This window comes from Oryctolagus cuniculus, chromosome 21 (genome assembly GCF_964237555.1).
Source record: "Oryctolagus cuniculus chromosome 21, mOryCun1.1, whole genome shotgun sequence".
In the NCBI taxonomy this organism is placed as follows: domain Eukaryota; kingdom Metazoa; phylum Chordata; class Mammalia; order Lagomorpha; family Leporidae; genus Oryctolagus; species Oryctolagus cuniculus.
Genome location: NC_091452.1, coordinates 6839448 through 6856612, shown reverse-complemented (window position 1 = coordinate 6856612; position 17165 = coordinate 6839448). Strand labels below are relative to the sequence as shown.

General features: G+C 51.7%; 1 protein-coding gene across 37 annotated transcripts in view; it reads right to left on the bottom strand.

The window, feature by feature from the left end:
- The window catches only part of CLIP1 (CAP-Gly domain containing linker protein 1), a 136650-nt gene that overhangs the window by 2662 nt on the left and 116823 nt on the right, over positions 1 to 17165 (bottom strand). For 35 of the 37 annotated variants that reach the window (XM_070066122.1, XM_070066144.1, XM_070066133.1 and 32 more), the window contains 4 exons: positions 9591 to 9643; positions 3382 to 3499; positions 3147 to 3297; positions 2572 to 2621 (listed from right to left, as the gene is read on the bottom strand). In XM_070066122.1, coding sequence (XP_069922223.1) covers positions 2572 to 2621; positions 3147 to 3297; positions 3382 to 3499; positions 9591 to 9643 — 372 coding nt within the window. The remainder of the gene's footprint in view (positions 1 to 2571; positions 2622 to 3146; positions 3298 to 3381; positions 3500 to 9590; positions 9644 to 17165) is intronic. The other 2 variants (XR_011385256.1, XR_011385257.1) reach the window with 1 other exon arrangement.

Sequence of the window (17165 nt, the reverse complement as noted above, 5' to 3'; positions counted from 1 at the left end):
CTGTGTTCCATTGAAAAGCACCGAAAATTCCATTTCAGTATCTCGCACTCTTCAGAAGTCAATCTTAAAATCTAGACACATGGGCTTACGTTCTTCTCCTTCTGCCACATAAAAAATATATGCACAATTTTGAAAAGGCTTGAGAGGTTAGTTCTTCATTTTACACTAGAACCAACCCAGGACTTCAGATTTAAGGCTAATGGGATTTCTAGCCAGACACTCATTGGTAGTGGCAAGGGAAAAGAGCCTGTCATCAAGGTGCGGGTGGCAGGTCTTCAAAGGGAAGCTGAGGACGGACACTGCACAGGCCGACTTGGACGTGCTCAGAGCACCTGTGCCACGACAGGGCAGGGGGACGGTGAGATGGGCCTCCCAGCAATCGCTTCTGAACCAGAGGTGCTTTCATTTCTCTAAAAAGAGGTCTTGGGGCTAGTGCTGTGGCCTAGCAGGTTAGGCCTCCACCAGCAGCACCGGCATCCCATGTGGGTCCCGGCTGCCCCACTTCTGAACCAGCTCCATGCTAATGTGCGTGGGAGAGCACTGGAAGATGGCCCAAGTCCTTGGGCCCCTGCACCCATGTGGGAGACCTGGAAGAAGCTCCTGGCTTCAGATCGGCCCAGTTCCAGCCGTTGTGGCCACTTGGGGAATGAACAAGAAGATGGAAGATCTCTCTCTCTCTCTCTCTCTCTCCGCCTTTCAAATAAATAAATAAATATTAAAAAAAAAACCTTTTTCCCTTTTCTACAAATAATAAAAAGATCTCATTTCTCTAAGTTGAAAGACCCGAGTTTACAATATTAAAATACGCATCTGTGCAGTCACACGCATTCATCCATACACAGCGCTGTGTCTGACTTTACAGGGGCGCATTTGGCCTCCCGTTGGGCAGGCTCCCAGCTGCACTCAGCCGCCTCTGTGGTCTGCCCCGGCACAGCACTGGCACGGCACCCTCCTGGCATCGCCAAGGGCACTTCAAAGACTTCTTGGAAAAGTATTTTGGTGCAAAGAAGTTTTGAAATCTAACCGTGGCTTTTTCACCATATGCACTTTCCACGAACTTTTTTGAAGGCTCCCTGCATTTTCACTTCTCAAGCTGCACTTTCTAAAGTCATTCTCCTGCTACAAGCTCTGTTTCAGGAAGAAGAAAAAGCCACAAAACAGACGGAGAGAGAGTGGAAACCACATGCACACACATACACACACGTGTACACACACAAATTAGGAAACGTAAAACAAACCATTTGCTGATGGGAAGAAAAGTGTTGTCGGCAGCGGATGAAACGAACGGAAGCAGAGAGGCAAGGAGGGAGAGAAAACATGGTTAATACACGTCACAGCTGTGAGACACACGGTGCGGGACAGCGCAGGAACGCAGCACCCTGCCCAGCCCTTTCCTGCCCCTCCGAGGAGACGACAGATAAGGAAGCAAGCTCACATCAAGAGCGTGTGTTTGATCTGACTTCTGAACAGGATGAAAATGTACAAAATACACTGTTACGATGGCCCCAGTGCTTGGGCCCCTGCACCAGTGTGGGAGACCGGGAAGAAGCTCCTGGCTCCTGGCTTTGGATCAGCCCAGCTCTGGCCGTTGTGGCCATTCGGGGAGTGAAATCAGTGGATGGAAGCTTGCTCTCTCGCTGTCTCTCCCTCTCTCTGTAACTCTACCTCTCAAATAAATAAAATCTTAAGGGGGAAAAAAGAGATGCGCAAAGCACCCGTTGGCAGAGCAGTTCTACTTCTTGGACTTTATCCTGCAGGAATACGAGTTCAGGTACAAAATGACAGCTGCCGAAGACAGCTCCTCTCGGTGTTTATAACAGACCTACATTCAACCAGTAGGGAGCAGACTAAATTAGGCAGTCTGTGTAATGGAATACTACACAGCTACAAAAAGGATACAAGCGGTGTATGTAGTATGCCATGATCATGCAAACAACAGGGAGGGAGACTGAGCTCGTATGGCTCTAACAGGGAGGGAGACTGAGTTAGTATGGCTCTAATGCACATTTCCTAAAATCTCCGGGAAGGAGACAGCTATACCAGTACCGACCTGTTTGGGGCTTGGAAATCGAGCAGAAAGGAGACAGGGTTTGGAGGCAGGTGTTGCACTGTCTATTTTTAATACTCGCTGTGTGGAACAGGAATGCACTGCCCTTTCCAAATATTAAGTGGTTTTGAAAGAAACAAGATAGCTGGCGCCGCAGCTCACTAGGCTAATCCTCCGCCTTGCGGCGCCGGCACACGGGGTTCTAGTCCCGGTCAGGGTGCCGGATTCTGTCCCGGTTGCCCCTCTTCCAGGCCAGCTCTCTGCTGTGGCCCGGGAGTGCAGTGGAGGATGGCCCAAGTACTTGGGCCCTGCACCCCATGGGAGACCAGGAAAAGCACCTGGCTCCTGGCTCCTGCCATCGGATCAGCGCGGTGCGCCGGCCGCGGCGGCCATTGGAGGGTGAACCAACGGCAAAGGAAGACCTTTCTCTCTGTCTCTCTCTCTCACTGTCCACTCTTTCTGTCAAAAATAAAATAAAATAAAATAAAGAAACAAGAAGGAAAGCGCGAGGGAGCAGTGACTACCTGGCTCTCCTGGGCTCTTTCGTCCTCTTCTGCCTGAGTGTCCGTGTTACCTGACATCACACAAAGGAGACAGAGGGGAGGCGGGTTTTAACTCTTCACCTGGACTTCCTGGGAGCGCCACAGCCCTAAGGGGTCGCACAGACCCCAACCCCGCCCGCCCGTTCAGGCTTCTCCCTCAGGCCAACCGCCCTCTGGGTGAGGCCACCTGTCCCCCAAAGGGCTCCCTCTCCCCCAAGGCCCTGTGCCCTCAGAGGCCAGGGGTGCTGCTGGAATGGCGGCTGTCACCCACCCTCTCAAGGTGACAGCACTCACAGAGCCCAGGACGGCCCGGGGCGGGGGACAGCCGGGGAGAGCCGAGGCCCGCGCCGCCCGGCCCGGGAGGGGACAGCCGGGAGAGCCGAGGCCCGCGCCGCCCGGCCCGGGAGGGGACAGCCGGGGAGAGCCAAGGCCCGCGCCGCCCGGCCCGGGAGGGCACAGCCAGGGAGAGCCGAGGCCCGCGCCGCCCGGCCCGGGAGGGCACAGCCGGGGAGAGCCAGGCCTGCGCCGCCCTGCCCGCGGCCGTGCCGCTGCCTTACCGGAGGAGCTGCTGAGCTGCCTCTTGTTCTCTCTGAGCTGCAGCTCCAGGTTCTTCACCTTGAGCTCGAGCTTGACCTTGTCAGACTCCAGAGACTGCACCACGGAGTGCAAGGACTTGGCCGAGGCGCTCTCCCCCCGGAGCACCGTGACCTGAAACACAGGTGTGTCCTGCTCAGGCCGGCCGCGGCGGCACACACACACAGAGGCCGGGCGGGGGCCGCGCGGGGTCCCCACCTCGTTCCTCAGCTTCTCCAGCTCGGCGTCCTTCTCGGTGAGCAGGGCACTGGTGGTACGGATGGATTTCTGCAAGGAGGCTTTCTCTTCATCTGCATCTTGGATGTACTTGGATTCTCTAGAAGACCAAAGAGTTAAACGTCCCGCAGATCAACAGAGTGGGCCGTGTACCCCTGCTCTACACAGACTCGCAGCTTTAACTTTGGTGAATGTGGACAGGGAGAAAAAAAAAAAAAAAGTATGACGGGGGAGTTTTATAGGGGATTAGGGCTATTAAAGGCTCGCAAAATGTCACTTGAAATTTTACTTACTGTGAGGGGAGAAAAAGTGTACCTACGCATAGACATGCCACAGTCTGCGTATCATTTGAACTTAAAGACACAAGTTAATAAGCCTGGAGGATGTAGAATTAAAAACAAAAACCGTACTGAGCTCTAACCCCAAGGTGGATCCTGTTACTTCTGGAGAAATCATTACCAAGCAGTAACAAGTAAAATACAAACATGCAAAGCAGTTGTACAGATGTCATGCAGAGCAGTTTTATGCTGGAAATATCGGTTGGTTCTCACTAATTTCAGTAACTTTTTAGCAAGTTCCGAGAACGTGTTTTAGGATCTCGTGGGCCAAAACGGGCACGCAGGTTATCCCCAGCCTCCCGCTGAGGGGCTGCTCCTCCACAGCCACAGACTCGGAGGAAGACAAGAACTGCTGGAAGGAATGGAGGGTGGCTCCCTAAAGGCTAGGACAGGAGACGCTCACGCGGTCCTCCAGGTGCGGGCGGGCGAGCACGGGGCTCAGGGAGAAACGTCTATCTGCAGTGTCTGGGGAGTGGGACAAGGTTGAGGGGAGAGAAACAGGGATGGGGCGAGCCCACACATGACAGAAGTCCAGGGGCGGGCGGGCGGGACCACTAACCCCAGTGTGGTTTCCCGGGAGAAAAAGGCGTCAGTGGAGATGCTGGGAACGGCTAAACAAAGCCTGTCCAGATCCTGCGCCCTGGGGGTGTAAGATGTTCACAGTGGGTGGGCTGAGTACAGGGCATACGGGACCTGGCTTCATGGCCTTTGCAACTCTCCCGCAAATCCAAAACTACCTTAAAATAGAAGGTGTTTTGTTTTAAATTGCATGCATTGTGGAACACAAGAGAAGAAAACCTGTATTACAAAAATCCCTTAGGACAAACAAAACTGGAGAGAACCGTCACAGGCTAGCCCACAGGCCGTCCCAACCCAAGGCCCTGGTAAGCACAGAGCGTGTAATGGTTCAGCCTATTTTCAGACCGGCTGGAGGAACAGGAGACTGAGGCCCCGGTTAGAAATGGCAGGATGCACTGTCTGGTTAGTGAGACCCAAGATATCCGGCACATGAACTACAGAATTCTCATGGCTCATGGTTAAGTTGAAATTCTACATAAAGGTGGAAATAGAACGTGTCGCGCTTATCTCATTGTGTGGCTTACACTTATACTACAGAATGATAAGTAGTAAGAAAAGAATCTAAGACTGATGGCAATTTCTTGAATTAAAAAACCCAAGCACTTCATGCACACCAGGAAGGGGTGTGCGTCAGTGCTGTTACACCACCAAGTAACACCTCGAGAGGAAACGGGACCCTGGTGAGGTTCAAACAGAGCAAATGTAAATGTTTAGAATTTGTTTTCATTATTTATTTGGAAGGCAGAGACAGATTGCAGATCTGCAGATTCTCTCCCCAAACGCCCACAACAGCTGGGGCTGGGCCAGGTCTCCCATGTGGGTGGCAGGGGCCCAGGCTCTTGAGCCACCACGTGCTGCCTCCCAGGATTCGCTTTAGCAGAAGCCGGAATCAGGAGCAGAGCCAGGACTCAAACCCAGGCCCTCCAATACGGGTGCAGCTGTCCCAAATGGCATCTTAGCTGCTATGCCAGACATCCACCCCCAAACAGCACCACGAATGCAAGAAATGGGGGGCAGGGGTGAGGTGCAGTGGGCTACGCTGCTGCCTGCAATACCAGCATCTGATACCAGAGCAGCAGCTTCAGTCCTGGCTGCTCTGCTTCCAACCCACCTTCCTGCTAATGTGCCTGGGAGGCAGATGACAGCCCAGTAGTTGGGCCCCTGGCACCCATGTGGGGGACATGGGTGGAGTTCCTGGCTCCCGGTTTCAGCCCGACTCAGCCCTAGCTGTTGGGTCCTTCTGCAGAGTGAACCAGCAGATAGAAGATCTCTCCCTCTCTCTCTCTCTTTCTCTCTCTGCCTCCTTCCCTCCCTCCACCTCTGTCACTCTGCCTTTCAAATAAATAAATAAATGAAGAATGCCAGGTATTTTTGGCCACATATCTGATGCTATCCAACGACACAGTATGTCTTGGGCTCCTCAAGTTCCTATTAAACTTATTTAGCTGTTGATTCTACTATAAAAACAATTTCCAGAGCTTCACTCATTATGAATGCAACTGAAATTTTAACAATGTGACATAAGTGTTTCAGGGAGCAATACCAAGGACTGAGGGCTGTTGATACATCTCGATTCCCTTACAATCAGGAGCTGCTGGCTGAGATCCCAGACACTTGGTGCTGGGGAAGGATGGGCAAGCTGCCAGCTGGCTGAAGGGAGCAGGGATGGGTGTCCTCCCGGGCTCCTCCCCGCCTGCCTGCCTGCCCCGCACACACCTCCCAGCCGGGCTGCCTCCACAGCACAGCAGACACACGATGAAGGGACACACCAAAGGACAGGACAAGCACACCAGAGCAGCTCACACTCGCAGATCCTCGCTGCTGGCTTCTGTGGCCATTTCTAAGCCCTAATTTCTCAGCACAAACCAGGAGGGGCTAAATCAAACCATTTATGCCGACATTACACCCAAGTCCCATGTCCTATTCCGTTTGAGCCGGTTAAAAGGACTCAGTATTACAAAAACACAAAGAGGGAAGAGAAAGCTAACGTGGAAGAAAAGCTACAGGGCGAGAGATCTTTCCCTCTTCCCGGCCAGAGGGACCAGATCACCCAGATTCTTTTCTTACTACTTATGTAAGAAATAAATTCCAGTAATGAAGCAAATTCCTTAAAGTGTTACTGGGCAAGCTTTACAAATGCAAGGTAACAGGAACCAAATATTAGAAACATGAAGAGAAATGCAAATACAGTGAGAACTAAATTTGCACTGAGTTCTTTGCTGTGTGCAGGTACCAAAAAGAAAATGTGTGTGTGTGTGCACGCGTGTGTACTGCTAAGAATATTTTACAAAACAAAAGCAAGACACAGAGGGACAAAGGCAGCCAAAAAATGTATACAACAATCTGGTTTACTAAAAATATATGAAATTTATTTATCATAACGTGGATAGACTTTCTTTAGTCTTACCATTAAAGACACACAGATATAGCAAAGGAAGCAAGAGTAGGAAAGGGAAAAGAGAGGGGTGAGGTGAGCATCGATCGCAGCGCAGGCTCGGAGACAGTCAGACAGTCAGCAACCCACAGAGCGCGGGGGGCGGGGGCCCGGGGGCCGCCATCCTGGGAGACCCGCAGTGACTCCAGCACAACTAATCCTGACCCCCGAAAGCCCAGGCCCAAGACCTTGGTGTCCCTTCGCTGACAGTGACCAGCCAGGGGAAAGGAAGGGGCAGGGGTGCTCAGAGGCAGGGCCCTCCCACCCCAGCCAAGTCCTGGGAGCCACAGTCCCGGCTGGCCCTGCTCTCTTGGTTACGCATCTTGTAGTCTCTCTGGAGAGAGGTTTGCCCAACTTGGAGATCAGTTTTCAAAGAGATGGTTATACTCTTATGTTTGGAGAAAAACTTTCACTACGTATTGCTTGCAATTCAATGTTTGCAGACACCAAAATAACACAACAGATACAGGAGGACGCTGCTGACTTCTTAAGGATAACTAGTCTCTGCGCTTCAATGTCACGGCCTCAGGTAAGTGTTACAAACTGTCTCACCTACTGCTGGGCGGTTACCACTTCTCAATTACACTGTTACTTCAACGCTCCGTGTTTACCTGAACAGCCACATGTCAAACACTCTAATGATTTAAGTACTTGCAAAGCTTTTTAATTAAGAGCACATCAAGTTCTTCCTGATGCTCTATGCTCAATAGATTTACTTAACCATAGACCTAAATAGGAATCCTTTACCAAACTGACTTTTAGAAGGCATTTAAAGGTCCAAATTAGCTAAAATACAGTATCATTTTTATCTACGTTTTCTGGTCAAAATAAGCAGTAATTTTCAAGAGAGAGGCCCCTAAACATCAGGGACACAAAAGGGGAACAGAGAGAACAGAGAGAGCCAGGCCAGGGCAGGCTTTCAGTCCCCAATCTGTCCTCTCTCAGAAGTCACATGCCTAACTGTGTTCTGAAAAGCATGCAAATCAGTTAAAGTCACAGGAGGACTAATGGAGCAAGTATCCTGTTTTGTCCTAAAGGCAAACAGCAAATAGCAGTCCCTGAAGCACAGTGAGAGGGGAACTGCACAGAATCTGGAGACTAAAGCCGCATCTGTCACATTAGCCCTGAGTCCCTGGCCAAGCGGCCTAACCTCAGTTTCAAGGTTTTAAAACACAAGCCCTTGGGGCTGGTACTGTGGCATAGTAGGCTAAAGCCTCTGCCTGTAGTGTCAGCATCCCATATGGGTGCCAGTTCTAGTCCCGGCTGCTCCTCTTCCCATCCAGCTCTCTGCTATGGCCTGGGAAAGCAGTGGAAGATGGGCCAGGTCCTTGGGCCCCTGCACCCGCATGGGAGACCTAGAAGAAGCTTCAGGCTCCTGGCTTCGGATCAGCTCAGCTCCAGCTGCTGCAGCCATTTGGGGAGTGAACCAGTGGATGGAAGACCTCTCTCTGTCTCTCCCTTTCTCTACCTCTCAAAATAAATAAAATATTTAAAAAAAGAATACCTTCTTTAAAAAAACAAAACAAAACAAAACAAACAAACAAAAAAAAAACAATGCAAGCCGCACCATCTAATTCACTTCTGGGAACTAGGCAAGGGGAGGGACCCTGTCCCTCGGCCCCTCGGCCCCTCAGCTCACCAGCCTGTCTCCACGTGTCTGTCTGCAGAAAGCCACAGGGCAAGTCACTGCCTCACGTACCCTCGATGATGGCTTACGTGAGATTTTGTTTTTGTTTTTGTTTTTGTGTTTTTAATAAAACCTTAACTGTGTAAAATTAAACACCCCAGGCCCACAGGGGGCAGAGCTCTGCTTGGACAGAGGAACAAGGCCAAGGCCCAGCAGACTTGTCCTGGAACCTGGCCAGGCTGGCAGCGTGGCAGTGGTGAGACACACGTGCGCTATGGAGTGTCAACATGGCCTCAGTGAAATCTGAAAGGAGAATTAATCTAAGTCTGTCTTAACTGAAGACAGAACGGAGGAGCGGCACCCACGGACCACGGCTTGCTGTCCTTTACGAAGCAGCTTATGGAACCCAGGTGTCTTTATGGGCCAAATCAAAGAGGTCTTCAACCCCTAAGTGACCGCCATGCTGGCAGGAGGGGACATGGCCAGTGGAGACACACATGTCCGGCATCAGGAGGACGGGGAGACCTGCCCTGGCCAGGAGAAATAAAACACTTTGGCAAAGCATGGAGGAATTCTATTCCTATTCTTAAAGGTTTGCTTTTTCATTTTTAGTTCTGTTTTTAATAAACAAAAAGCAGGCGCACTCTCGTGATGCACGTCCTGCAGTAACTTATCAGGTAGGACGGGCTGTGTTCTCAGAGACAGCTTTCACTGCACCTGCCAGGCACACAGGGAAGGCACTGAGTGTCTCTGGACAAAAACTGCACACAGTGGAAGGGGGTGTGCACAGCAGGCCACTCTCACCCTTACTCAGACAGGACTGGAAAAGCTACCCTGCATTTCCATTTCAATCTGAATATCAGGGAAGAATAACAGCAGCTATTTCTTTGAATATAAACAGAAGCATTTGAAACAGTGTTACCTATGATTAAACATTAAGCTTTTTATATAACTGAAATTGGTGTTTATATGCACATTGACTACTGTATGTAGAATTACAGTATTTTTAGTCACTGAAACTAGGAGGGAACAGGGTATTAGACAGTCTGATTGCAGAACACTTCTGAATAAATGCACTGAACGTGGCTTAAATATTGAAGTATTCCCACATCAGCAACAGTGAGACTTCTGCAAATGAACTTTCACAACCTTGTCACACACACACACACACACACACACACACACACACCGTGAACACAGAAAGCAAGCCTACCTCTTTTTCATTTCTAACAACTGATTATTGAGCACAGATCTTTCTTCTTCCAGCTGGAAAAAAAAAACACACACAAAAAGGTTCAGTTTGTAGTAAAGCCGCAGAGAGGCCATTTCTCCCCCACACCCCCAGGCTCAGGGCAGCTACGGCAGGTGCTCTCTGCCCAGACAACGATGCAGAGTGGGTGGTCACGAGGTCAGAGGGCATACAGCTATTAATCTCTGCGTCACTCATGGCCAGACGGACTCCCATTCCTCACGGACCTGAAGAACAACGCCCTGAGTAGCACGTGGCACACCCTGAGCGCTCATGAGTGAGGAGTGGGTGAGTGAAAGCTTCGCTGGTGACACGCTCTTCCTTTCTCAAACCACACAACGCGCACAGGGCTGGGGACAGGGGCCTCGCCTGACCCACACGTTAGGTCAGCACCCACTTACGGACTGGCTACCGTATTTCCAGCATTTGTTTCTTACAGGAGAGTTACAGGAGAAATTACCAGTGGCCGTTTGCATCTAAAATCCTATTCTTAGTCCACAAAGGAGCAGAAAGCAGAGAGTCAAGTGGTTCATCGTGAGAAAGAGGAGTCAAGTTTATCCCAAGCCTGCACCACAGCACCGTTTTATCAAACAAAAATTCCAAACCACAGAAGGGTGAAGAGGCTCTCGCTGTGGCTCTGCTTCGTGAATCATGGCCTCAGGAGGGGGTGGTTCCCCAGAGTCCAGAAGCAAAGCCACTAGCTCGTCTGAAGTTACAGATACCCACAGCAGGCACCACCGATGCCCACACTTTAAGGTCTTTTTTTTTTTTTTTTAAAGACTTCTTTTATTTATTTGAAAGACAGTTACAGAGAGAGGTAGAGACAGAGAGAGAGAGAGAGAGAGAGAGATCTTCCATCTGCTGATTCACTCCCCAAATGGCTCCAACAGTCAGAGCCGGGCCGATCCAAAGCCAGGAGCTTCTTTGGGGTCTCGCACATGGGTGCAGGGTCCCAAAGACTTGGGCCATCTTCTACTGCTTTCCAAGGCACATTAGCAGGGAGCTGGATTGGAAGTGGAGAAGACAGGACAAGAACCAGCACCCATGTGGGATGCTGGCACTACAGGTTGGGGCTTTAACCCACTACGCCACAGCACCGGCCCCACTTTAAGGTCTTTTAAAATGACTCTTGGGGCCAGCGCTGTGGCACAGTGGGTAAAGCTGCAGCCTGCAGTGCCAGCATTCCATGTGGGTGCCAGTTTGTGTCTCTCGACTGCTCCATTTCCAATCCAGCTCCTTGTTAATGTGCCTGGGAAAGCAGTGGAAAATGGTCCAAGTCTTTGGGCCCTTGCACCCACATGGGACACCCAGAAGCTCCTGGCTCCTGGCTTCGGATCAGCCCAGCTCTGGCCATTGTGGCCATTTGGGGAATTAACCAGTGGAAAGAAGATCTCTCTCTCTCTCTTTCTCTCTCTCTCTCTCTGCCTCTGCCTAACAAATAAATAAATCTATAAAAACAATTCTTAAATATGTGTATATTTAACATAAACATGCACTTATCATAAATCTAGAGGTTAAAGTACTGGTTTTCTACTGCAGATTCTTTGCTTTCCTAGTCCACTAAGTTTCTTTTTTCTTTTTTAAAGATTTATTTATTTATTTGAGAGTCAGAGTTACAGAGAGAGGGAGAGACAGAGAGATTTTCAATCTGCTGTTTCACTGCCCAGATGGCTGCGATGACTGGAGCTGAGCCGGTCTCAAGCCAAGGAGCCAAGAGCTTCTTCTGGGTCTCCCAGCCCAGCAATTGCATCCACCACTGCTTTCCCAGGCCATTAGCAGAGAGCTGGATCAGAAGAGGAGCAGCCAGGACATGAACCAGTGCCCATATGGGATGCTGGCACTGCAGGCGGAAGCTTAACCTACAACACCACAGCGCCGGCCCCATCCTCTAAGTTTTTGCTACATGAATAATTCACAGAAATATTTAGAAATTTTTAGAAGGAAAGGAAACAAAAAGCGTAGAAGGCAAATGTTTTTAAGATTTTTTTTTTTACTTGAAAGGCAGAGTTACAGAGATAGAGGGGAGAGATGGGGTTGGGGGGAGAAGGAGAGAGAGATCTTCCATCTGCTGGTTTGTCGCTCCCCCTCTTCATGGAGGAACGACACTAAGCCCTGCCTAGGCTTCATATCCGAGTCACGGCACCATTATGTCGCTCCCCATCTTCGTGGAGGAACGACACTGGACCCTGCGCTGTTCTTTTGTCTGCTCGGCCCTCCCCGGGTTTGCTGCTGGTTCTTCCCGGGTTGGCTACCGACCCTTCCACCTCCGTGGAAGGGCGGTTCCCCCTGCCACACTCCCCACTTCCGCGGGGGAGCGGCACACCGCCAGCCGGCTCTCTCGGGGGCTGCACAGGTGTTCCCCTTAGATGTTCCTGGTGCATGCCGTCTCTCTCCTCCTTTATAGTCCTCTTCCGCCAATCCCAACTCGGCTGCCCACACGCCGAGTACGCTGCTCTCCTCCAATCAGGAGCAGGATCAGCTCCTGGAGGTCATCACTCAAGTTGGCAAGAGGCAGCTGCATAGAAGCTGTTTTCTTCTCTCCCAGCGCCATATTGTGGGAGAGCAGATGCATAGAATAAGTCTTAATTCCAGTAACTCAGTCCAGTCCGAGTTGCTCCCCACAGATCCCCCTTTCTTTTTATTTTTTGGCGTTGATACGCGCCTGTCTTCGGTGTCCCGCGGCACACACTCTGCTCTGCTTGCTAGAGTTGCCCACAGGTGCTTACAAGTCCTACCAATCAGGCAAACCGAATCCGGGTCCTCTCTTCGCCATGTTGTGAGGAGGTTTTTAGGCGCTGATGCGTGCCTGTGTTCGGTGCCCTGCAGCGCATGCTCTGCTCTGCTAGAACTGCCTGCAGGTGCTTACAAGTCCTATCAGGCAAACCGAACCCAAGCCTTCTCATTGCCGTATTGTGGGGAGACTTATTGATGTTAATTCGTGCCTGTCTTCGGTGACCTGCGGCGCATAAGCTGCTAGCCGCCCGCAGGTGCTTATCGTCCTAATCAGGCAGACCGAATCCAAGCTCTCTCATTGCCGTGTTGTGGTGAGGCCTTTCTCTATTTCTCTATCTCCGGGCATTCCTATCTCTCCTATTTTACTTCTATCTGCCAGCATTCCTATTTCTCTCATTTTACTTCTAAACTTGTATTTCTCTTATCCCCACGGTTTCCCGGCGCCCGCCCCAAGGCTGCTTCTCGGCACCCGCCCCGCGGCGGCTTCCCGGCTCTGAGCCGCTTCAGCCCGCGCCGGCGCCCGCCCTGCGGCGGGCTCCCGGCTCTGCACGGCTTGGCTTCGCGCGCACACTCCGCAATCTCCACGCCCTTCGCGTCCGCACCACGGCCTCGTGCCAGCCCCGCGTTCCCTATCTATTCACGCCCCGTGCTCTCTCTGCACACGGCGGCTTCCGCAAGTCACACAGCCCCAGCTCACGTTTCCACCACTAGTATTCAATCTAAGTTCCCCGGGCTAACCTGGCGAATTCAACCTAGTTCACGCGTCTGCGCCTTTCGGTCTGGCTTCCCGTCCTTTGCTCCCCGGGCTAATCTGACGGATTCCAACCTGGCGGCCCACGTCTCTGCCTCTGGTTCCAGATTTTCGCCTTTTGCCCCCCGGGCTGACTTAAAAGAATCCCAAGATAGCTTACGTCTCCGCTTCAGCCTGCACTCGCGGCTTCATCCTCCCTAACATTTTTCTCTACCCGGTATGTTTCCCTAAGTTTTCTTCCAACAATATTCCTCCCTCATTTCTCCTGGCCTCTCCCCACAGTCCGTATCCAAGTCTAAGTTTCTTATAGGTTTCACTTTCACTTTCAACCTGCAGTCCGTATCTGAGTCTAAGTTTCTTCTTGCTTTCACTTTAAATCCTAACTTCTTTCCCACAGTCCGTATCCGAGTCTATGCCTAGGCTTTCGATAGCTTCTTCCGGCACCTTTTCTGTCCGGCTTTTCCCTAGGCTCTTTGCTAGTCTCTCTCTCCGGTATTTTCCACTTCTTCCCGTTTCTTCCCTCCTAAGTTTCCTATCCGTGTCACGGCACCATTATGTCGCTCCCCCTCTTCATGGAGGAACGACACTAAGCCCTGCCTAGGCTTCATATCCGAGTCACGGCACCTTTATGTCGCTCCCCGTCTTCGTGGAGGAACGACACTGGACCCTGCGCTGTTCTTTTGTCTGCTCGGCCCTCCCCGGGTTTGCTGCTGGTTCTTCCCGGGTTGGCTACCGACCCTTCCACCTCCGTGGAAGGGCGGTTCCCCCTGCCACACTCCCCACTTCCGCGGGGGAGCGGCACACCGCCGGCCGGCTCTCTCGGGGGCTGCACAGGTGTTCCCCTTAGATGTTCCTGGTGCATGCCGTCTCTCTCCTCCTTTATAGTCCTCTTCCACCAATCCCAACTCGGCTGCCCACACGCCGAGTACGCTGCTCTCCTCCAATCAGGAGCAGGATCAGCTCCTGGAGGTCATCACTCAAGTTGGCAAGAGGCAGCTGCGTAGAAGCTGTTTTCTTCTCTCCCAGCGCCATATTGTGGGAGAGCAGATGCATAGAATAAGTCTTAATTCCAGTAACTCAGTCCAGTCCGGGTTGCTCCCCACACTGGTTCACTCCCCAAATGGCCACAACAGCTGGGGCTCGGCCAGATCAAGTAAGCTACCTACCACTTGCAACACCAGCATCCCAGATGGGCACTGGTTCAAGTTCCAGCTGCTCCCCTTCCCGTCCAGCTCATTGCCAACGTGCCTGGGAAGGCAGCAGAGGATGGCCCAAGTGCTTCGGCCCCTGACACCCATGTGGGAGATCCAGATGGAGTCTCTTGGCTCCTAGCTTTGGCCTGCGCCAGCCCAGGCTGTTGTGGGCATATGGAGAGTGAACCAGCAAACCCAGGAGTCTCTCTCTCTAGAGTTGGTCCCCTATTGACAAATTAATAAAATGTATAATATTAAAAAGACAAAAAAAAGTGAGTCTTGGGCAGTATGTGGGATGGCTGGAAATCTCAGACTGCTGGTGGGAATGTAGGACAGTAGTCAGTGTGGGAAACAGGTTGACAGTTTCTCACGGAACTAACCACACACACAGCAATTCCAAACTCCTAGGTGCTTCCCAGGATAAAGGTAAACATACGTCCTGCTCTGTGCATGAATCTTCAAAGCAGTTATATTCATAAAAGCTCCGAAGTGGAATCACCCAAGTCCAAATGGATAAAAGATGCTGATGTAATCGCAGACTACCAATCAGCGACAACCAGGAGTGACTGCTGGCACACGTAACAGCATGCATCAGCCTGCCCTGCACCACGCTGAGCGGCAGAAGCCACGTGACAGGGTGCATTTCCCGGGATTCCCGACTCCATGCTCTGTGGTCAGAGATCATACTTTACAAGATTTCAACCCGTTCTAATTTAGTGGACTGCCTTACAGTCCAGCACATGGTCTGTCCCGGAGAGCGTTCCCTGTGCATTTGAGACCAGCGTGTATTCGGCTGCTGCTGGACGGCCTGTTCTAGAGGTGACTGCTGGGTCTAGCTGGGTCTTGGTCGAGCTTCCCATTCTGTGTTGACCTTCTGTGTAACGGTCTGTCCATGACTGGAATCAATGGAGTACTGAAGCACTGAACTACTATTGCTGAACTGCCTGTCTCTGTCATTTTTTGCTTTGTGTAGTTTGGGACTGTTATTAGATGAGTATATGTTTATAATCATTACATCTTCTTGACAGATCAACCTTGTTATCATTATAAGATGTGTCTCCCTACCTCTAATAACAATGTTTGCCTTAAACTCTATTTGGGGGGTTGGCACTCTGGCATGGTGGGTTAAGCCTCTGTCTGCAGCACTGGCATCCCATATGGACATCAGCTGGAGTCCCAGCCACTCCACTTCCTATCCAGCTCCCTACTAGTGGCCTGGGAAAATAGCAGAGGACAGCTCAAGTGCCTGGGCTCCTGCATCCACGTGGGAAACTCCGAAGAAGCTCCTGGTTCGCCCAGCCCAGCCATTGCAGCCATGTGCAGAGTGAACCAGTGCATGGAAGGCTCAGAGCCCGAGACTCAGATGGGCCCTCGATGGGTGCGAGTGAAGCCGGGATGCTCACAGAACGGACAACTCTCTCTCTGAGCGCGTCTCATCAGGCCATTGCTCACCCATTTCCCCAGTGGGGTGGTTCACATCTGGGCTACCCCAGTCTCTTCTCCAAGCAGGCATTCTGAGCTCCAAAATAGCAGCTCCACCTTGACAGCACCGAACACACTCCCTCAGCCTCCCACACACGGCCACCTGCTCTGGGAAGGGGAGAAGGTAGAGGGGAAAGGAAGAGCAGGGCTCAGAGCACAGAGCAGGGCGGGCAGGATGCAGCCGTGCACTGCTCACAGCCCGCTTTCAGGGCTGGCCTCGGCGCCCAGCTTCTGGGCGTGTCGGCAGACAGCTCAGCAGGACACCCCTGCCGGGATGGCCACAGCTGCAGTCACCTCTGCCAGGGTCATGCCCCCTCCCCATGACCGACCCACATGGGCTGATAAAGGCTGGCCCTCGGAGTCCAGCCTGGGACAGGTCCGCAGGGCCTCTCCCGCCCCAGAGCTGTCCATGGCATCGGTCAAGGCTGTCGGTGCACCTGCGTCACGGCTCAACTTCTCCCTCTTCCCGGTCCTGTTTCCGTCCCCTCCTCCCCCTCAGGTGCAGCCCTGGGGGCTGTGACACACTGAACACTCAGCCTGCAGCAGTGTGCTTGGAGCCCTTAGAGGATGCAGAGAAAGGTGACACGTCCGAAAGACTGGTTTGAGTTCATACAGATACACACGTGTACTGTAAGTGCACAGACCTGAGTGCATTTATACCCTGAAAACACACACACACACACACACGGAGCACTGTCTCATGTACGTAAAGAAGGTTGCTGCTGATGCGGCCACAGGGTGGGGGATTTGCAGCTGACGAAGCCAATGCATACAAAATCACGTCACCTCAGCTTTAAATCTTCACTCCGAGGGCACTAAGACAGCAGCTGCTCTTGGCTTACGACTGCAGTCTTCGGTGCAGCGAAGTGCAGCTCTGTCCATTCTGCACTATGCACGGGCGAAGCGCCAAAGACCCAGAGCCTCCAGCCGAGACCCTTGGCCGCCACGGTCTGAAGGGACCACAGTGCCAGGCAAAAGCTTTCTACAAATCCCCCCCTGAGAGGCTGAAGACGACTCCGGAGAAGTCTGGAGGGATGGGATGCCACAAGCAAGAAACAGAAAATGTGCAGAAAGATAACAGGCAGGCTGAGAGAGACCCTCAGGAACTAAACCTCTCTCTCAGCCCACTTCCCACATAGAAAGCTCGGATGAAGGAAGATGCCCACGGAACCCAAGCAGACCACGGTTCCCTAAGTTGCAGATAAAATTCTAATTTTTTAAAATTATTATTTTTTAAATTATTTAGCTATTCTACTTTATTTGAAAGCTGGAGAAACAGAGACGTTATATCCATTGGTTCACTCTCCACACTTCTGCAACAGCTAGGCCAGGCCAAAGCCAGGAGCTGAGAACTCCATCCAGGGGTCCCACATGAGGGGC